This window comes from Suricata suricatta, chromosome 11 (genome assembly GCF_006229205.1).
Source record: "Suricata suricatta isolate VVHF042 chromosome 11, meerkat_22Aug2017_6uvM2_HiC, whole genome shotgun sequence".
NCBI lineage: Eukaryota > Metazoa > Chordata > Mammalia > Carnivora > Herpestidae > Suricata > Suricata suricatta.
The window spans coordinates 85,133,225-85,156,116 of NC_043710.1; the positions used below are offsets into that span (position 1 = coordinate 85,133,225).

At 35.8% G+C, this 22,892-nt stretch overlaps 1 protein-coding gene across 2 annotated transcripts in view; it reads left to right on the forward strand.

The window, feature by feature from the left end:
- The window catches only part of ARHGAP32 (Rho GTPase activating protein 32), a 197,383-nt gene that overhangs the window by 20,840 nt on the left and 153,651 nt on the right, over positions 1 to 22,892 (forward strand). Inside the window, exons 2-4 of one of the 2 annotated variants that reach the window (XM_029957580.1) lie at positions 655 to 746; positions 1,349 to 1,390; positions 1,759 to 1,843. In XM_029957580.1, coding sequence (XP_029813440.1) covers positions 655 to 746; positions 1,349 to 1,390; positions 1,759 to 1,843 — 219 coding nt within the window. The remainder of the gene's footprint in view (positions 1 to 654; positions 747 to 1,348; positions 1,391 to 1,758; positions 1,844 to 22,892) is intronic. The other variant, XM_029957581.1, reaches the window with a different exon arrangement.

The following is a 22,892-nucleotide window of genomic DNA, read 5'->3' on the forward strand; positions in this document are numbered from 1 at the left end:
CTATTGCATCCTGTGGCATTGGCTGTAATAACTCAATTTTTCTGTTATAAATCATAGATGATATATTGTAAATTTGTTTCTTTACGATAGATATTTGGATTTGCTGTTTATTCTGTCCAGAATACGAGAATCATTTGATTTTCCAATTTCTGTTTTTAAAAAATGTAGCTGAATGTGCCACTAGAATTAAGAAATCATGACTATGAAAACTGGTAGATGAAGGAGTAAGCTGGAAGTATAATATACATGTCACCTTCAGATTTTGGTGTGAGAAATGCATGTTGTGATCTTCTGATCATATTGCCATTTCAACTTTTCTTAATCATTGTAAGCAAGTTTATTTTTTCCCAGTTCCCCAGGGGAGAATTTAGTTTTTATTGAAGCAGATAGAGTATGATAATTCCTATTTCACAGAGAAATTTTCCTCATGCAGTACAGTTTTTAAATTAGGTGAATATTTTTTTTCTTATTCTTAGTAACTAAAACTCAAGTTACAATTTTAAGAAGAGATTATTAAATCAGTATGTATTATTATTGGTACAGAGTCAGCAGAACCTTTAAAATTATAATCTGCTTTTTAAAAGACATTTATATTAAAGGAATAGTCCTACTAAAACTTCTGTTTTTATTTATTTGTTTGTTTATTTTTTTAAGGCAAGAGGAGCGGATGTCCCAGAGATTCCTGGAGATCTTGGTCTTAAGACATGTGGCAGCACAGCCAGTATGAAGGTTAAACAGGTGAAAAAGTAAGTATGGTTTTACAGTGGGTTTTCAGTGAATTTCCATAAATGGCAACCAGTTTTTTTAGTTCTCTTAAAACTTTTATTTAGATTTCTTGGTAAATATGCTCTTATTGTCCACACATTAAATTATACGATAAGCCTAAATTTTGACTCATCAGTTAGTGCAATAGATCTGAAGATTATCTGCTTGTTTAAAAATATACTTTAATTTTGTCCTTGCAACAGCTTTATGTCGTTGTCCGTTAGGGTGCATTTGTTCAAGGGGAACAATCCAAGTGTGTCTGTCTTGGTGAAAAATCAGCTCTGTTGTTTGAGTTATGAGATTGCTGTATCTCAGCCCTGCCTTTGAGAAAGCCTGAATTTGATGCCAGTAGTTGACTCTTGTGTCAAATATCTGAAGGTATCCATTTTAGTCTTTAGCAGAAAAACCATTTCCTACTTTCCCACTGAAGACTTACCTCCTACCTGCTTCCCCATCCCGTGAAGCTGGCCTTAAAGAACAAAACCCAGAAAAACCATCTTTGCACCCAGTAGAGGGTTAGATAGCTATGTTTTCATTGTAAATGGAGAAAAGACAAAGATAAAAATATTCATTCTGCATCCAGACCCACCAATCCAGGACTGATGGGCTGCGACAACATGCACAGGTAAAATCTGGTTGTATATTTCATTGGGAATGCTGCTTCTGATCAGAAGTTGGCTTTTCACAGTTATTATAACATTCACTGAAAGCATAGATTTTCTATGGACATTGCCTTGGGTCAAGATTAGGAGAGTGTAGTGATGCTTTTTAATTTTTTTTCTTCTTGGTTTTGACCTGTGCACTGAATGTAATTTTCGTTTGATGCACTGTGTTTCTGGGAAAGTTTGTGTGGCTATTTGTGTGCTCATGCGCATGCGCTTATTTAATAGTTTTGCTTGCATGAGCTCTTCAACTCATTTTATTTTTTCCTTAGGCTTAGTAATTCTGACTTCCAGTATCTGGCGTCTCACTTAGTTATTTCATGTACTTCAGGTTACCCTTCACTAAAGGTCACTTTCCGAAGATGGCTGAATGTGCACATTTCCATTATGAAAACGTTGAGTTTGGCAGCATACAGGTATATTTGCAATATTTCCTACATATGAATTAAGGTATATCTATATCTGTATTTTTCTATATCTCTGTTTTTATCTATAGATCTGAGAGGTAACACTTAGAAGTAGTTTTTACTATTGATGTCTTTTTGGTTGATGTGAAACTTTTATTTCCTTTTGTTGGCTAATACTCGATGCCATCTGACTCCTGTTTTGACTGGAAATAGTATGATAGAATCACTATAAATCTTAGAACTTCTGTTAGATTCCTTAGACAGAGTTTGCCATTGTTTTATAGCATGAAGTATTCCAATTGTTACGTGACTCTTACGTTGGGTCATAGTAATGATGGTTAAATGAGAGTTGAAGTAGAGTACAGAGCAGATGTGCTAGTGGAGGTTTTTTTTCTGTATTTTTCCCCCCAATTTTTCCTTATTTTGAAGTATACTGTGTGTGTAAATACATATGTTTATAGAGCATGTGCATGTGTACATAAAAGCCCAGGCTAAGAAACAGAAATTACCAGTGTGTCCCTCCTATGTTACACTTGCCTTCTCTACCCTAAAGATTACTTCTACCATGACTTTTATAATATTTGTTATATTGTATATTGTAGTTTTATTATCTATATGCATTCCTAATCAGTATGGGTGTTTAGTTGCCTGGTTTTGAATTTCATATACTTGGAATTTTTCTAACTCATTCAGCAAATACTGGCTGAGCAAGTAGTATGTACCACGCACTGTTTTAGGTGCTTTGGGTATATCAGTGAGCAACAACCACAACAAAAACCGAACACCCATTCTTTTTTTGATTTATTTTTATTTTTTTAACATTTATTTATTTTTGAAAGGCAGAGCCAGAGCCAGAGCAGGGGAGGGGCAGAGAGAGAGGGAGACACAAAATCCAAAGCAGGCTCTAGGCTTTGAGCTGTTAGCACAAAGCCTGATGTGGGACTCAAACCCATGAACCATGAGATCATGTCCTGAGCCAAAGTTGGATGCTTAACTGACTGCGCCACCTGGCACCCATCTGAATACCCATTCTTAAAGGGCACAGAGGATGGGCAAGAAAAGAGCTATGGTAAAGTAGAACAGGATAAAGAAGGATCAGGGGTAGGCTGAAATAGCAAACCTGGGTAGGCTTCATTATTGAATGTACTCTTTCTTCTTTCATTTAACATTGTGAAATTGATCCCTGTAGATGTATGTAATTTTAGTTGTTTCACTTTTTTCACTACTGTATATTAAACCATAGCATGCATTCGTTACAAGTATTTTATCCATTCTTTTTTATTTGAAATTTGGGGTCTTAGTTTTTGCCGTCTGTGAACATTGTTGTACACAGATCCTGGTGCATATATGCAGGAGTTTCTCACGGTAGAATTGCAGGGTTATGCAGTACTCACATGTCCAGCTTTACTAAGTGAAGCCAAGCTACTTCTAAAAATGGTTTACAAATTTATACTCCCATAAACAGTAAATGAGAGTTGTTGTTCTGCATCCTTGGCAACTCTTGGTAGTTTGATACTTACTAATTTTTACCCATCTAGTGAGAAAGTAATTCTCTCTCACTGTATGTATTTGTAGTCTCCTGATTTCTAAGGCAGTTGAACATCTTTTCAACTGCATTTGAGATTTCTGTTTTTGTTTAAACTCTAGATCAGGTCTTTTGTTCATTTTCCTTTACAGATTTGCTTATATTTTTCTTATTCATTCATGGTTATGCTTTACATATTTGGAGTGTTCTTTCATATTGCATCCAGTTCTTTATTGTTTTTGCATGTGAAATAAAAATACTTTCTCCCACATTTTGGCATGTTATTTGACTCTGTTTATGCTGCCCTCACAGTACAGGTACCATTTATTTTATTCTTTTTTTAATGTATTTTATGTAGTTGTATGTTTGCATAAACCTGCCTTGTATTCTTCCTGTCATATTTAGGATGTTCTCTTATGCTCTGAAGTTATGAAATTACTGTCTTTTTCATGTATAAGTTTTATAATTTTGACTTGAACATTGAAATTGTTTGGAATTTATAGTCTGAAAAAGAGTGATATTAAAAATCCCTGGTATGACAACCAGAACGAATGGATGTTAACTGTAGCATTGGAGTGGCGTGCTAATAGCTCTCTCTTGTGCAGTACATTGCCCCTCTACTTCTGTGGATCATTGGTGGTCCATTGTTTCAGTATTTTACTGTGGTACCCAGCAGTCTTTTTTGAAAGAGGTATATTTTATTATTATTTTAAAATATGGTTATATTAGAGTTCTCCAGTCATACAGAACCACCTGTGTGTGTGTGTATGTGTGCGCATGTGTGTGAAGAGAGAGAGCAGGAGCGAGAGAGAGGGAGATTTATTCTAAGGAATTGGCTCATGCGATTGTGGAAACTTGGTTAAGTTCAAAATCTCCAGGATAGGCTGAAACCCCAGCCAAGGGTTCATGTTGCAGTTTGAGTCCAAGGACAGTCTGCTGGCTGAGATCTCTCTCCAGGGGAGGTGAGTCTCTTTTTCTCTTAAAGACTTTGGATGAGGAGAGATTGGATGAGGCCCACCCACATCATGGAGAGTAATCTGCTTTACTCAAAGTCTACTGACTTAAATGTTAATCTCATTTAAAAAACAACTTCACAGAATTATTTGGAATAATGTTTGATCAGAAGTTAATGTATAAAATTAACCATCACGGTTCACTGTGCCAAGTAGGCATTCCTTAAACCATACTTAATTTCTAGTAAAGACAATAACAGGCTCCTGCTGCTGCCTAACAGCATGGTCAGCTGTTTTATAGACAACCAAAAACATTCTGACCATTTTCCCAGAAGAGAATACAAAGGCCTTGAGTAATGTTTACTCTTCTTGGTATCCTATAACTTAAATATTGCAATGAAAAGTTAAAATATGTTAAGTACCATGATATAAATCTTTAAAGTTACAAGAGAGAAGACAAAGATGTTTACTGTGATACATGCGCACACACACACACACACAGAGTGAAATAAGAAGGTAACACTCATGGCAGTTATGGTGCTGGCTTCTGTAACTGGTCATGTGGTTGTAGCTGGTATTATAACTCCCTTGTTCTGCTTCTTGTTCTGTGTTCCCCTTGCCCTAAGCAGGACTCTCAGTTGATTGTGGTTTTTCCCTGTTTGGGTGACCCAGACCTTCGTTCTGGGTCTGGCCGTGAGTAGTCCTGCCTGAATTGGATTCTGCTAATTTCCCGCTAAGTTGAGTGGCAGGCATATGATACTAAAAGGGGTGCTGTAAGAAAAGCTTCGGTATTCGAGACCTGTATCTTTACCTCCGCCGGAGAGTAGCAGTCCACTTTCCCCGGGGTCGTCAGAATCAGTCTTCCCAGCTAACGCCCAAACGCCCTTCTTGGCCTGCTGCTTTAGAGGCACTAGGAGCCCAAAGCGGCTGGGTGGCGGGCGTACTTCTCGGTCAGTGGAAGCGCTGTTTTGTCTTCTGGTGGAAGCATTCCTCCCTTTAGAACTAAGAGTTTTAAGTTAGCAGAGCTTATACTTTAGGGACAGGTAGCACAAATTTCTCTAGTGAGTCACTGTGAGTAGTATTGAGTAGTCCCACTCCCATTGCCACCTCTTGATTCCTGTTTCTCCAATCAGATTAGATTTAAAGACACGGATGACTCCATTTCTTTTTGTTGTTGTTATTGAAGTTTTTAAATTTTTAATGTTTATATATTTTTGAGAGAGGGAGAGAAACAGAACATGAGCAGGGGAGGGGCAGAGAGAGTCACACACACACAGACTCCAAAGCAGGCTCTAGGCTCTGAGCTGTCAGCACAGAGCCCGATGTGGGGCTTAAACTCCGGAACCATGACCTGAACCGAAGTTGGACTCTTAACTGGCTGATCCACCCAGGTGCCCCATAATGACTCCATTTCTAATAGTAAAGAGAGAATGGATAGTCCATGGCATGATGGGGCAATAGAGATACACAAAATACCACCATTGGATACTTAGAATCAAATACTTATTAGACACAAAGTTCTGGGTAACCATTTATTTGATATCTTTGAATACTTTTCCATGCTGGTGAGCAAATTGAAATTTTTATTTCACTCATGATTAGTGATGTTGAACATTTTTTCATGTGTTCATTGTTCATTTGTGTATCTACTTTGGAAATATGTCTGTTCAAATGCTTTGCCCATTTTTAATTGATTTTTTTTATTGAGTTTTAGGACTTACCTATATAAACTGTTTGTATCTTTTGATCTAAAGTGAGCATATAGGTGGAATATATTTTTTTAAATTTAGTCTGTTAATCTCTATCATTTTTAATTGAAGTATAGTTAATATACAGTGTTATATGTTAATTTCAGGTGTTCAACATGTTGGTTCAACAATTATTCAGTGTTCACCATGATAAGTATAGTAACCATCTGTCACCCAATGACCTTATTATAACATGATTGACTATATTTCCTGTGCTGTGCTTTGTGTTTCTTTGACTTATTTTATAACTAAAAGTTTGTACCTCTTAATTGCCTTTATCTATTTCATGCATCCTTGTACCTCCATCCTCCCCTTTGCCAATGATCAGTTAGTTCCCTATATTTAAGAGTCTGTTTATTCTTTTTAATTTTTTGAGGAGCCTCTGGATTGTTTTCCACAGTGGCTGTACCAGTTTGCATTCCCACCAACAATATACAAGTGTTCCTTTTTTTTTTTTCTTGTATTCTCACCAACCGTTGTGACTTTTTGTCTTTTTGATTACAGACATGCTGGCAGGTGTAACGTGATATGTCATTGTGGGTTTGAGTTGCATTTCACTGGTGATTAGTGATGTTGAGCATTTTTTATGTGTCTGTTTGCCATCCTTAATGTCTTTTTTGGAAAAATGTCCTTTTAGGTCTCTGCCAGTTTTGTAATTGATAATTTACTGTTTTAGGGTTAAGTTGTATAAATTCCTTATATACTTTGGGTATTAATCCTTTAGTAGATATAGCCTTTGCAAATACCTCTGCCATTCAGTAAGTTAGTTGCCTTTTGTTTTGTAGATTGTTTCCTTTGCTGTGCAAAAAGCTTTTTATTTTGGTATAGTCCCAATAGTTTGTTTTTGTTTTTGTTTCCCTTGCCTGAGAAGACATCTAGAAAATTGTTGCTAAGGCCCATGTCAGAGAAATCACTGCCCATTATTTTCTTCTAGTTTTATGATTTCAGGTCTCACATTTAGGTCCTTAGTCCATTTTGAGTTTATTTTTGTATATGACATAAGAAACTGGTCCAGTTTCACTCTTGTATATGGCTATTCAGTTTTCCCAGCACCATTTAATGTCTCCTTTGTCAGAGATTAATTGACCATAAAAATGCAGGTGTATATCTGGGTTGCTTATTTGTGGCTGTTTTTATGCCAGTGCCATACTGTTTTGATTACTACAGCTTTGTAGTATATCTTGAAATCTGGGATTGTGATACTTCCAGCTTCAAAGTTCCTTTGGCTGCCATCTCTGTTTTTTGATTATAGAGTTTAATTCATTCTATTTAAACGAAAAGGTATCTGTCAGGTTGCTATATTTTTTTCTGTATGTATTACAGATTTGTTGTCTTTCTATAATATAATGTATGTTGATTAATTGATTTTATTTTGCAGTGAAATGTTTAAATTCTTTTTGCATATATTGTATAGCTGTTTTCTTTGTGGTTATCATGGGATTACACTTAACATCCTAAAGTTATAATACTCTAATTTGAAATTGTACTGGCTTAACTGCAGTAACATACAAAAATTCTGCTTCTTTATAGCTTAGGCCCTATCCTTTTTGGTTATAAATATCTTACAATTACATCTTTATGTATTGTGTGTCCAAAAACATAAACTAATAATTCTTTTAATGCCTCTTAAACTATTTTGAAAACAAAGTGTGTAGTAATAAGCGCAAGTAGCAATACTAGCTTTTATATTTAAAATTTAAAAAAGCATTAGTCTCTTAAATCATGTAAAAAAGACTTAGAGTTACAAACTGTTGTTATAGGAATACTGGCTTTTATAACTGAGGTCAAGTTATTGTCAAGTGTCCTTTCACTTCAACTTGCAGGACTCCTTTTAGCACTCCTCACAGACTGGGTCTAATGACAGGGCTCTTCCTTGGCTTTTGTTTAACTGGGAATGTCTTAATTTGTCTCTCACTTTTGAAGGACAGTTTTGCAGGAAACAGTATTCTTGGTTGACACTGGCATTTCTTGTAATTTGAATATATTGGGCCATTGCCTTCTGGCCTCCAAAATTTCTGATAAGAAATATAATAATCTTATTGAGGAACCCTTATATGTGAGTAGGTGCTTCTCTCTTGCTACATTTAAGATTCTGTCATTGTGCAGGCCTACCTTGCAAATATTGCAGGCTTGGTCCCAGACCACCATAATAAAATGATTATTGCAACAAAGTAAGTCAAATGAATTTCTTGTTTCCTAGTATATATGAAAGCTATGTTTACATTGTACTTTAGTCTGTTAAGTGCATAATAGCATTAAGTCTAAAAAATGCACATACCTTAATTAAAAAATCCTTTCTTGCCAAAAATACTAACCGTCATCTGAGCTTTCAGTAGTTTTTGTTTGTTTGTTTTTTTTTTGTTGTTGTTGTTTTTGGAGAGAGTACACAAGCAGGGATGGGTCAGGGGGGAAAGAATGAGAGAGAAAATGTTTTAAGTAGGCTTTATGCTCAGCACAGAGTCTGACACAGGGCTTGATCTCATGACTTGAGCTGAAATCAAGAGTCAGATGCTCAACCAACTGAGCCGCGCAGCCACCCCTCAACAGGTCTTAATCATGGATCAGAGATCACCATAACAAATATGATAATAATGTAAAACTTTGAAATATTTCATGAATTAACAGAATGTGACACAGAGACACAAAATGAGCGAATGCTGCTAGAAAAATGGCGCCAAAAGACTTTTTTAATGCAGGGTTGACACAAACCTTCAATTTGTAAAAAACACAGTATCTACAAAGTACAATAAAATGAGGTATGCCCATATTTGGCTTTATAAAATTTGATTATAATGTGTATTGTTATGAGTCTCTTTGAGTTCATCTTATTTGGAGTTCATTAGCTCTTGGATGTTTATATTCCTGTCTTTAATCAAATTTGGGACGTTTCAGCCATTATTTCTTTACATATTATCTCTGCCCCTTTGTCTCTCTGTTTTCATTCTGAGACTTTCCTCATGTATATGGTATGGATTCCTGTAGGTCTGTTAGGTTCTTTGATGGGGTCACATAGGTCCCAGAGATTCTGTTCACATGTCTTCACTCTTGTTTCTTTCTGTTCTTGAGACTCCGTAATTTCCATGGTCATGTCTTTAAGTTGGCTGATTGTTTCTTCTGCGTGTTCAAATTTCCCCTTTATTTTCTCTTATGAAATGAGAATTGTAGTCAATATACTTTAAAGCACACAGTACCTTTTTAATTCTTTTTTTTTTAAAGTAATCTCTACACTCAAAATGGAACTTGAAGTCATGACCCTGAGATCAAGAGTTGCATGCTCCATCAACTAAGCCAAGTGAGGTGTCCTCTCCACCCCCACAGTGCCCTTTTAGGTCTTATATTTCTTCGTTGATATTTCTATTTTGTTATTTTGTTCATGCATCACTTTCTTGACATTCTCCATATGTTTTCTTTAGTTTTTTTGGGCACCTTTATGACACTGGTTTAAAGTCCTGAAGCTATGCCTTTCCCTGGTCATATGTGGTCACTTTCTAATTTTTTGCATATATGCAGTTCCTTTCTGATGTTCTAGTCTAATGTCTGACTTCTCAGGGGGAAAACAAAAATGAAGGAGGAAAAGGATACATGCCTTTCACATTTCCTAGAAGTGGATTCAGCTGGTAGATGCTTGCAACAATATGGGGAGTTGTAAGAGCAATGGCAGTCCATCTACTTATTTGCATCCCTAAGATCAGAAACAGCAGTTAGGGACCAGAGCATCCTTTGTTATTTATAGGAAGAGGTCTTTTTGCCTCCTCAGATTCTCCCAAGCTGCTTGCATACTGCTCCTCCACTTCCTCCATGGTTGCCCTGAATTATGAGGGGTTGGGGATGGGTAGCTGCTACTGTGTGAAAATGGACTGAAATGCTGCAGTTTACTACCCAAGCTTTTCCCTGGAAGTTGCAAGCCCTCAGTAGACTCCAGAATTAAAAAATAATTCTATCAGACAGATTTCTGCCAGTGTATCTGTTGCCTAAATGGGAGATTACTAGTCCTTTCCTATTCCACCATTTTCCTAGAATCCCTACTTAGTTGTCTCAATAAAATTTTTTATTGTTTAATTTTTTTAGGATCGAGAAAGAGTGCACATACATGCGCAGAAGAAAGGGGCAGAGCGAGAGGAAGAGAGAGAATCTTAAGCAGTCTCCACACTGCATGTGGAGTTTGACGTGGGGCTCGATCTCATGACTGTGAGATCATGACCTGAGCTGAAATCAAGAATCAGACAACTTAACCGACCGAGCCCCTCAGGCACCTCTCTTTACTTATTTTTAATATCAGATTGACAGTATGTTCTGAGGAGAAAATAAGTATGAAAGCTTTATTAAATGTGATTAGAATAGGTCATCAGCCTTATGCTTGGTAGCTCTATTATATCCCAGATTATTCATACTGCCAGTTGACTCTATTGTTGCTTTTTAATATGTCCTAAATATGGGACACTCTGTAGTTTGCATGCATACTTTTTTTCACTGTGATCTTAGGAATTTCTCTTAGACTTATGGATTTCTTGTGTTTGTGTTTGTAGCTCTTTCGATTCCTCACATACTGAAAATATGTAACTGCAGTAGACCATTGTATTGTAGAGGATGGCACTGACCACTAAATTTTTTAAATCCAGACAAAATTATGTTTAACCTTTAGACTTTCAGTTATAAAAAAAAATAAGTTTTTTGATCCAATGTTAATAAATTCTGATTTTCAATTTTATGTAGACTTTAAGACACAGTTGCTTGTAAAATAATTTAGATAGAAATTGCTGGGCCAGTAATTTCATTATATAACATAGGAAATTTTCATGGTCTCTCCTTTGAATTCTAGCCTCATGTCTCTAGCTGACAGCTCTGCATCTTCACATGGATGACTAATCAGCATCTCACATTTAGCAGTCTCCTCTCATACCTGCCCCTCTTGCTGTCCCGTCCATGTTGGTAGACGGTAAACCTGTGTCTCCAGTTCTTGAGGCCAGATAAAAACCTCAGAGCCATCTTGGACTTCTCTAGGCCAGGTCCATCAGCAAAATTCTTGGCTTTCTCTTTCAAATAAACTCAGGATCTGACTACACTCACCTATTTCTCTTTTATCTACTGTTGTTGTTGTAGAGGGATTATTTCAATAACCTTGTTTGGCGCAACTGCAAGGATGAGTCTTTTAAATGTTAAGTTAAAACATTATGTCACTTTTTCAGAACACTCCAGTTACTTCTCATATTCTTCATAGTAAAAGTCAAATTTCTTAAAATTTCCTAAAAGAATTTACAGTCAGTGTGACTGACCTCATCTTTTACTTCATTTATTTCTCCTTCCCTAAGACGCAGTGCTCTGACCACGGTTGCTCTTACACAGGATACACGCACCCTTCCTATGACCTTTGGACTTTTCTGTTTTCCCTGTTTGGAAAGTTGTTCTTCCTGGATAGCCACATAACTTAGTACCTTCCCTTCTTTAAATACTTGCTGAAATATTACCTTCTTAGAAAGAGTGCACTTTCTCTACATAAAATTGCAACATCTGGTCACCAACATTCCCCATCTCTTTCACAATTTAGTGTTTTTCTGTAACACCACCATCTGGCATACAAATGATCTTATTATTATTTGTTCTATTTTTCCTACCTCAGCATCTAGAACAGTGCCTGACACATAAAAATCATTTGATGAATATTTGTGATGACCAGATAAATGAATTTATGTTTGAAAAATAAAACACACTTTAAAAATACTTTTTAAATTATTTTGAGTTCTTCAACATTTAAAAATCACCCTTATATGATAATAATATATTCTTGGGGCAGTTGGGTGGCTCAGTCGGGTAAGACTCCCACTTTGGCTAAGGTCATGATCTGGCTATTCGTGAGATCGAGCCCCACATCAGGCTCTGTGCTGAAAGCTCAGAGCCTGGATCCTGCTTCTGATTCTGTGTCTCCTCTCTCTCTGCCCATCACCCACTTGCACTCTGTATGTGTCTCTCTCTCAAAAATATATTCTTTATGAGTATATATATATATAAAAGTCAAATAGAATGGATGATGACATGTACAAGAGCAAGTGAAAATTCCCTTTATACTCTCTCTCTCTTTTAATTATTATGTGTCCATCTAGAATTATTTATAAACTATGTAGCAGTATCTCTAGATACAGCTCTAGCTATAACCTTCTATCTAACTGTCTATAACTTTTTAAAAATACAAATAGTTGCTACTATACATACTGCCTTGAAAGTTGCTTTTTTACCTGAAATTATACTTAGATATATTTATTTCAGAAATTTGGATTTAGTTGATTATTTTCAGTTATATAATATTTCATTTTACTATTATACCATAGTTTAACTGGTTCCCTATTGAGCGGATAGTCTAGGTTTTATTGATGTAAGTATATGCATTAAAATTCTATTAGATGATTTGTTGGGCCAAAGGTGTATACATTTAGAAAGTTGACAGTTATTGCTAAATTTATTTTTGAAATTTGCTGATTTATGCAAGTTGTATATTTTTACATCATTCACCATTTGTACTTTTATTTACTTTTATTTATTTTTTGGTATTCCCAATTGTAAACTCTTTGGGTTGATATGTCACCCTTTTTATTACTGAAGAACTTAGCACTGTGTTTCAGTAGTAGGGACCGAGCAGTGCTCTTGGAAATATATCTTCATGATGTTTCTTGTTAGATATGGTGGGGAGTCAGTCATTTAACAAACACTTATTGTGTGTTGGCAGTATTCCATACAACATCCTGTATGTTGGAAGGATTTAAATTTTTTTAGGACTCTATTCATTCTTTTGAAATGTTTAAACTTAAATGGGAAGACTAAAATAATAAAGGATAATTCTAACAAATTAGAATCAAGATATGTTACCTTGAAGTTAATTTCATGTCTTCATTTATTTATGCATACATATATATTAAAAATATTGAGAAATTAACTGTTTTGAAGCATCAGAAAATGTGATGCAGAGGAGATAACATTTGATTGATATTTTAAAGGAGAGTAGAAGCTCTTTTAATAGAGACTAGGACATCATAAATAAAGGCCAGATCTCAAAAGATTATCCATGTGTTCATTACATCATCATTTATAGTAAAAAGTTAGAAGTAACATAAATGCTCAGAAGTCAGAATGGGTTATGTAAATTATACATAATACAGGGAAATGCTCTGTACTTACTTAAAATCATATAAAATATTTACTGAAGTGGAAACAATATTCTTGTTATACTGATAAATTAAAGAGTTTCAACAGAGCAAGATACTGTTTCTGTAAGAAAAAAAGGTAGACGTTAAGTATAAAATAATCGGAAGAACTTGTAGGAAAATATTTATAATTCTTGAAAGAATACTTTGCTGGTAGAGAAATGACTTCCATGTTTAAAGCTTACAGCAGAGGGATGTGATTTTTTTTTCTCATACATGTTTTTTGTAAAATGAATGTCTTATACGAGTTTCTCCCTCATTCTGAAAGATAGGGTGGTTCTTAAATCATGTGTTCTACTTTTTGAGAGCAGAATAGACATCAAGCATCCTCAGATATTCCTTTGTTTCTGATTTCATTTGTACCTGATGAAATAATTCTCAAGCCTATGTATATTTTTTCTGGTACGTTGGTAAGGCATATGCTTTAGATTGCATGAATATGTTCAAATCTGAAAGTCATTTTTAGTAGATCTTAGCCAAATTATTTGGCTTTCATGTTGAAATCTCAGTTTAGTATCTTCAGTTGTAACTACTGGTGTAAGGTGGCATTGTCATGTTGAGGAGAAATTATTCTGGTGTTGTGTATAATGTGTGTGGCCAGCTGGTGGTATGTTCTCATTGTGCCACACTGTCTTGACCACTAGGGAGATGTCAGTCAATCTTTGTCTTGTTTCCCTGGTCTTCTAGCTAATATGTTGTAGATGAACTTTGAGCTCTGCTTTAAATGAACTGGGGATTCGACAAGGTAAAGAGGTAAAAGAATAAAATACAGAGGCAGTAGAGACTGTTTATCATGTCATGTTCTTACTTTAGTCTACTTTTATAGAGTACGAATAAGCTGTCTTTAAAACTTAGTACAAGAAGAAAAAAAAAAAACAACCTTAGTACAGGGGTGCCTAGATGGCTCAGTCGGTTAAGCATCCAACTTCCGCTAGGGTCATGATCTTATGGTCCATGGGTTCGAGCCTCGCGTTGGGCTCTATGCTGACAGTTCAGATCCTGGAACCTGCTTCAGATTCTGTGTCTCCCTCTCTCTCTCTGCCCTCCCCTGCTCAGTCTCTGTCTCTCTCTCAAAATAAAATAAAGACATAAAAAAATTAGTACAATGAATTACTCTGGTCATAGAAACAGATTGTTGAAATATCTTTGTATTTCTGGGACACACTCTGCTAGCTCAAATATTTTAATTTTTTAACGATTTATATATTTTTGAGAGAGAGAGAGAGAGAGAGTGTGTGTATGTGTGTGTGTGTGTGTGTGTGTGTGTGTGTGTGTGTGTGTGTGTGTGTGTGTTTGTGTGAGGGGCAGAGAGGCAGACAGAATCTGAAGCAGGCTTCAGGCTCCGAGCTGTCAGCACAGAGCCTAACGCAGGGAATGAACCCATGAACTGTGAGATCATGACCTATGCCAAAGTTGGTCACTTAACCGACTGAGCCACCCAGGCACCCTAGGCTTAAATATTTAAAAAATAAATTCCAGGGGCACCTGGGCGGCTCAGTCGGTTAAGCATCCGACTTTGGCTCAGGTCATGATCTCACAGTCTGTAGGTTTGAGCCCCGCCTCGGGCTCTTTGCTGACAGCTCGGAGCCTGCAGTCTGCTTCAGATTCTGTCTCCCTCTCTCCCTACCCCTCTCCCACTCGCTTTTTGTCTCTGTCTCTCAAAATAAAATAAAGACATAAAAAATTAAAAAATAAATTTCATGTTTTACTCCTTTAAAAGTTGATGATTTTTGTGTATATGTTTTTTAGTGATGTTGACCTATATATTGTACTTGTTCACTAGCCTGAGTTTTGAGGAACTTCACTGCTGCATCTCATTTTAAAAATAAATACCCAGTAAGTTTGTAGAAGTGGGAATTACCTGTTATTTAAAGGTTTAGTAGAATTTTCCTGTTAAAGCCTTTTTGGCCTGGTTTGCATGTAAGGGCCTAATTTTTAATTACTATTTTAATTTATGATGATTTGATTATTGGTCTAGACAGGTTGTTTTATGTCTCCTTAGGCCAATTTTTATCATTTATATTTTCTTAGAAAATTGTCCATTTTATGTAGGTTTTCAAATTTGTGGGTATATGTTGTACACATATATTCCTGAAGTTTGGCCTTATTAAGAAACAAACTTATGGTTTGATTGATCAGTTCGAGCCTCCCTCCCTCCTTCCGTTCTCCTGTCTCTTTTTTTGCTTCCTTCTTTCTTCTCTTCCTTTCTCCATTCTTCCCTTCTTCCTTTCCTCCCTCCCACTCTTCCTTCCTTTCTTACTATTAATTCCTAAGCATATTTTTCCTATTCCACATTTTTGGGGTTTGTTATTTTGTCATTTTTCCTGTTTCTTGAATTCAAAGTTTAGTTCTTTAGTTTTTTCCCTGGAAAAGACTTGTGAATAACCAGTATGCGTGCATCTATTTGATGGTGGAAAACTAGTATTATCATAAATCAACTTTGTAAAATATTCAATTTATTCTATGTTTGCTTTTCCAAAGAGAAATGCAGTTCTATAGGTATTGTTGATATTTATTTTCAGCCATTGTTTTTTAGATAAGCACATTGAAGTTTGGGACATTTTCTGCCTAAATAGTGCTTTGAACAAATGCTGCATGTTTTGGCATGTAAGTGTTGTATTATGTTTTGTTTAGAGTAATTGAAACATCAAAGAAAAAAAGATAAAGATAAATAAGTTTTAGAAATGGCTTCTTGTCTTAGGTAAAACTACATGTAGTTTTAAGTTCTATAAATTTTTTATAGTAATTGTATTTCTCCCTGTTGTATCAACTGCACTGTTCAGACACAAAGATTGATCACGTATCATGAAGTATTTTTCAGTAGCAAGGTAAAAATTTCTTGCAATATGCAAAGATACCATCTCTTTATTCTCATTTACCCATTTGAGTAATTAATCTCCTCCTGGTTTGCTTTGTGTGGTACTGCCATCTAGTGTGTCGGATACTCAGATGGGTATGTGTGGTTTACATTTTCTTTTATTACTTGGTTTTCAGAAGCTGTGAATTAATGTTTCTTTTTATCTGATTTTATATAAAGCAAAGCATTAAGTTAAATGAACCTGAATGCAAGAGCTCAGGTTTTACCTGAAATAAGGCATTGGGAAGTATGGAACAGAATACCTGTTTCTTGAGCGTTCTCTATTAAAGCTTCTGTGCAGAGGACTTGGAAGTGCTGCCATGGCACATCTCATTAGGTGCATTCTTGCCTTGATATTGAGAAATACAGTAAGAGGTAATAAAGTTTGACCTGAGGGTAACAATGTTGACAGGTAATATAAGCTCCCCTTCCTGAATTTTCATTGTAAATGAATTAATCAGAATTATAATAAAAATATGGGCCAATATTTAGTTAATGCTTCATGTGAGGCAGACATTATACTAAATACTATTTGTATGTTGTCTCATTTACTTTTCATGATAGATTCAGATGAGGGAATTGAGGTAAGAAAAGTTTTAAGACCTTACCCAGGACCACAGCTTTGGTAAGTGGTACAGCCTGTGTTTGAACCAAAGCCATACAGTCATTCTGTTCCACAAGTGCTAGGAAAGGGTAAAATGACAAAGCTCCAGTTTTAATAAGAAGGAACAAACCATGGATTTGGAATGTCCTACATTTTTTGTAGTTAAAGGTATAAAAGTATGATGCATAGTCTCACAGTGTAACCTGTGTGATCTCATGTAAACTCCTTAACTTCTCTGGTCCTAGTTTCCTGATTTGTAAAATAGGGATAAATATATCTATTCCAAATATATATCACAGAGTACCATGGGAATTAAGTGAGGTGATAATTAAAAAACAAACCAGATTGCTCAAATTTTAAAGAACTTCAGGGAGAGATAAATGTTCGAAGGAACTTTGGTGAAGATAGACCCTAATCCATGAAATGTGAAAAATAATACTTTTCTTGATGACCTGAGTATAGTGTTGTCAGGATTGAGGCAGTGGATAAAGAAATTCTTTGCAAATAAGAAACTTTGTAACAGTTAAGAATATTGTGACAAACTTCCCTCTTACAAGGGGGACTGCATTGCTTATATTCTTGGTGATCTGGTAATCAGTTTATTTGGATTACCAGATTACACACACACACACACACACACACACACACACACACATTTTAGAGAGATTGTAGGTGTGCAAGTGGGAGAGGGGGTAGAGGGAGAGAGTGCAAATTCCAAGCAGGCTCTGCACTGTCTACACAGAGGCTGATGTGAGGCTCGATCCCACAAACTGTGAGCTGAAATCAAGATTTGAGTGCTTAACCTACTGATCCACTCAAGCACCCCTGTAATACACCTTTTAACATAGAAATGAATCTTTGGCTTGACGCTGATGGTGCAGGACCTGCTTGGGATTCTGTCCCTCTTTTTCTGACCCTGTCCTACTTGTACTCTCCCTCTCAAAATAAATAAATAAACTTTAAAAAATTAAAACCCTCCCTAACCTTATGTAAAATTGTGAAATGAAGAGAGTAAGTTAAAATAACATGAATTTTCAGTAATTGTAATAAACTTAAAGATTTAGCTTCAGTTTCAGAAAGAATTAAATCTCTGGGTTAGGATATTGAAATTGTAATGTATTTTAGAATGTTTAGGGTTTAAAAATAACTATACAAGAAACCAGAGAAAGTACATCATTGCATTTTCCCCCTTTGAATAAAAATTGAGAATCCTTTGTCAACAGATTGTTAGTGGGTAAGGTATCATACCTATGGATTCTACATTTTCAATTCTGGTATTTTGCATACCTGGTATAGGGGCGTCTGGATGGCTCAGTTTCTTAAGTGTCTGACTTCAGCTCAGGTCATGATTTTATGGCTCATGGGTTCAAACCCTGCATCGGGTTCTGTATGACAGCTCAGAACCTGGATCCTGCTTCAGATTCTGTTCCTCCTTCTCTCTCTTCCCCTCATCTGCTCATGCTTTGTCTTTCTCCCTCAAAAATAAATAAACATTAAAAAAATAAAAATAAAATACCTGGTATATTTTAAGTACCTGGTATTTACTAATTCAGTTGATTATTGACTGAGTGTGGTGTTTTTTGGGAAACAGACTGGCTTGGTTGGTTGAGTGTCTTACTCTTGTTTTTTGCTCAGGTCTTGGATTGAGCTCCTCACTGGGCTCTTTGCTGAACATACAGCCTGCTTGACAAGGATTCTGTCTGTGTCCCTCTGTCCCTTACCCCCACTTGTACACATGCTCACACTCTCTCGGGGCGGGGAAAGGATTCTGTCTGTCTCTCCCTCTGCCCCTATCCCCTGCTCATATTCTCAATTTCTTTAAAATAATAATAAAAGAGAATTTATCTAAATGTAAGCATTAATGTTTATAGAAATATGTACCAGCAAGAAGTTTTGGTACCTATCAGAAGGACTTTCACTCATTGATAAATATGAATCAAACTAATGAAAAGGTTAATTCCCTCATCTTGTTAATACTATGTGTAGTTTCCAGACTAGTATATATTTCTCATTAAAAAAGCATCTTATGTAAAAGTACATATAGTGTGTACAAACCTTTTGAAACCAAAGCAAACCTTTTGAAACCACAGGTGTGAGAGACAAGTTTTGGGAGACAGGAGAGATTAAGCAATTAAAGGTTGCCACTCCACCAAAGAATTTATTTTTCCTCAAACCAAAGCAGAACTTTCAGTCCTATTTTTTTTTTGCATGTTCCATACTAATACCTCTTCTTTTTTAAAAAATTTTTTAAATGTTTTTATTTATTTTTGAGAGACAGGGAGAGACAGTGTGAGCAGGGGAGGGTCAGAGAGAGGGGGAGACACAGAATCTGAAGACAGGTTCCAGGCCCTGAGCTGTCAGCACAGAGCCCGACGTGGGGCTCGAACCCACGAGCTGGAGATCATGACCTGAGCTGAAGCCGGACGCTTAACTGACTGAGCCACCCAGGCGCCCCTAATACCTCTTCTTATACTGGGAAATCATGTAAGGGGAGAATTCAAAATGAAAAATTCACATAGTGAGTCATCAGTGCTGCTGCCGGTATCTTGTTGTACTGGTATTTGAAGACCATGAATGGATAAGGATGGTGTGGTACACACATGTGCGCACGTGCACACACACACACGCAAGCACACCATGTTGGAATATTACTCAGCCATAAAAAAGAAGGAAATCTTACCATTTGCAATGACAAGGATGGAACTAGAGAGCATTATGCTAAGTGACATAAGAGAGTCAGAGAAAGAAAGACAAATGCCATACGGTTTCACTAATATGTGGAATTTAAGAAACAAATCAAACGAACAAGGGGAAAAACAAATGGAGAGAGAGAAGCAAAACAAGAAACTAGCGCTTAACTATAGAATACAAACTGATGGTGACCAGAAGGGAGGTGGGGGAGAATGGGTGACATAGGCGATAGGATTAAGGAGTGTATTGTGAGGAGCACTGGCTGTTGTATGCAAGTGTTGAATTACTATATTGTATACCTGAAACTAATATTACACTGTACATTAACTAACTGGAATTTGAATAAAATCTTAAAAAGAAAATAAAGATGAGCAAACCAGTTACTATATCTGGTACTTAGCTGAGGGAACAGTGTGGTATTCCAATTTGGAAGGAGAAACAGATTGTTAGGTTTATTAAGATGCATTTGGGTCTCTAGCTTTTTCCTAAGAAATTTGAAGAACAGTTTTGTCTGTGATTGATTTTTGCCTTATGGGCTGAAATTAGAATTTATTTCACTTATTACCCACCTAAGATGTAACTGTAACATAGAGTTATTTGTCCACTTGGCATCCCAACTCAGTAGTTTTGAAGTAGTATTTTCCATATTGCATATTAGGATGTTGACAATAGGTGTGAGCAGAGCCCATAAATATTGTGTAACAGAAATTATTTTCTATTTTCCACATACACTACAGACTACCAGAGGTGATGGAAAATGTTTATAAACTGCATAGGTATGGCACAGTGAAATTGCAGCCACAGTAGTTCTATAAATGATGAATAAAAGAAGTCTTTATGTGCCCCATTTGCAAGCTGTTGATTAGACTTTGATGAATAATTTTTGATGTAGGTGGGGTGATTTTTACCCTTCCTTACTCTACTAATTTCTGCCCTCCATGCAAAGAAAAGACTTCTCTGAACATTTGAATGCTTTCTGAATAGAGTTGTATTTTTAAATATTCTAACAACACTAATTGCAGTTTGGTTTCCATGGTGATAGAAAAGTGAATTCAATATAGGAAAAATAACTCCAAAAATAGTTTTGTAAAGAATCCAGAAGTATGGGACTTAGAAATTCTGTTTTCCATTCCTTATAAACAAAGGATTGTCATATCATTAACTTGAATAAATAAACATAATTTAAATCATCACATTCATGTTGTAAGTTTCACCGCAAAAAAGTGCCTAATATTTCATAGTATATACTCTTAGTATACATGTGATTCAGGTATTGTATAAACACATTGATATTCAGACTAGTGCATAGGATGTCTTAAACCCACAGTTCCAAATGGTTTTACAGAGTACCTTGTATGTGCTAGATACTTATATGAGTATCACTGATGAAATAGATAAGAGATTCTTCCTTTAGGGGAAACAAGCAATACACCTGTAAACATAGTAAGATAAGAAAAATGTAATACATGTTGTAAGAGTTCTTAACAGGTATGCAAAGGTGAGAAAGGTTATTAAGTGCTCTTGTGGCATTTAAGAAAGACTTTATTGAAGATTGAATAGATTTTTAGATCTGTTGAAGGAGCATTTAGGCAAGGAAAAATAACATAATCAAATGTACCTAGAAAGGAAGGGAATGGATGGGGTAGGATGATTGTGGGAAAACATGACTTGGAATATATTTGGAAAAATGACCTTCCTTCAAGGCTCATCTATGGTATTTGGACTTAGTGTTTAAATTATTTTCTTATTAGGAACTGAGAAGGTGTGGCAGGGTTTTGAGAAGAGTACCATGATCCATGTGTAATGGGAAATGGAGAGATACCGGTGTAGAAGACTATAGTAATTATCCATTCTGTAGTTGGTAGACAAGATCCTGAGAGGCCTAGAACCAGGGAAGTAGCAGTGAGTGGATTGTGGGGAGAAATGGACAGGTGTGAGAGATAAGTTTTGGGAGACAGGAGAGATTAAGCAATTAAAGGTTGAGGTTAGATCTTGATGGTGGGACTATAAAAAGACAGGGTGCGTGGAGAGGAAGAGTAGTAGAGGAATCTAGGATGATTAGGTTGGTCGACCGGATGATTGGTTGTGCTATACTTTTGCTTAAGGAATTCAGGAGGAAGGAGAGGATCTGTAAGGAAAGGTGGTGAATTCTTGTGGAAATGAGTACTGTATTCCAGTGAGACAGTTTCTTTATTCAGTAAAATATTCCAGGTACTTGTTAAGATGTGAAGACAGGTATATGTGTATCTCATTTTTTTCATTATATATTATGGTTAAAAATCTGTCAATTGCATGTTACAAATATTTTTATCCCAGTTTGTGACTCATCTTTTCACTTGGTTTATGGTGTCCCTTTTGTGATTACTTAAAATTTTTTTATGTGGTCAGTTTTATCAATCTTTTGTCCTTTTTGTTTTTAGCTAAGAAATTCTTCCCTGCCCTTTGGGCATGAAAGCATTTTCCTTTATCTCAATTATTAAATTTTTTACTGTTATTCATATTATTTTATGTTTTTCTTTTCATACTTATGGGGTTAAATTTACCTGGAGTTATTCATGGTATAAGCGGTATACCCTGTGGTATAAGGTAGGGATCTATTTTTTTTCCTAGTTCTCTTAGAGCATTGAGTAAATAGTAATTCTTTTTCCCAGTGATTTTTAAGTCCTAATTGGTCATATATCAATATCTAAATATATGTGTTAGTTATCTATCTTCTGTGATCCATTGGTCCATACTCTATCCCTTTGCTACTATAAGTAACCCTCTTAATTAATAGGTTACTATTACTTCTTATTGTATGAGAAACACCTCAAAACTTAGAGATATAACAATTGACAGTGTTTTTATCGTGTTTCATGATTCTTGATTCCTTGGATTGACACAAGTGGGAAATTCTCTGTTGGTCTTACTGGGGTACTCTTATGCAATTGTCATTTGGTGACAGTGACTGGGGCTGGATACCTAGTGCTCCAGCGATCCTTCATGTCGTCTCTGTCCACGTGGTGTTCGATTCATCAAGGTCTTTTTTGTGAACTCTTTAGTAGTGTACTATGGTCCTTTGACATGGAGACTTGGGGCTTACAGAAAGAAAGCAGAAGCTGCTTTTTTAATGACTAGTCTTAGAAGTCCTGGAACATTGTTTTTTCCACATTTTATTCGTTCAAACAGTCCAAGTGTAGCATAAATTCACAAGTGGAGAGGGAAGCCTTATCTCTCGATGAAATGAAAAACAAATGCATAAAGAGAGATACTGAATTATAGCTTTTCAGTAAGTCTTGATATCCAGTAGGCTAAGTCTCTTAAGTTAATCAAAATTGTCTTGATTTTTTTTAGCTCATTGTTTTTCCATATACATTGTACATTTCCCTTGAAAAATCCTGGGAAGGAAAACCCAAACTATTGTAATTTTAAATTTTTAACTTATTTTATTTTTTAATTTTTAATTTCATTTAATTTACATTTTAATGATTTTATTATTGATTTTTTG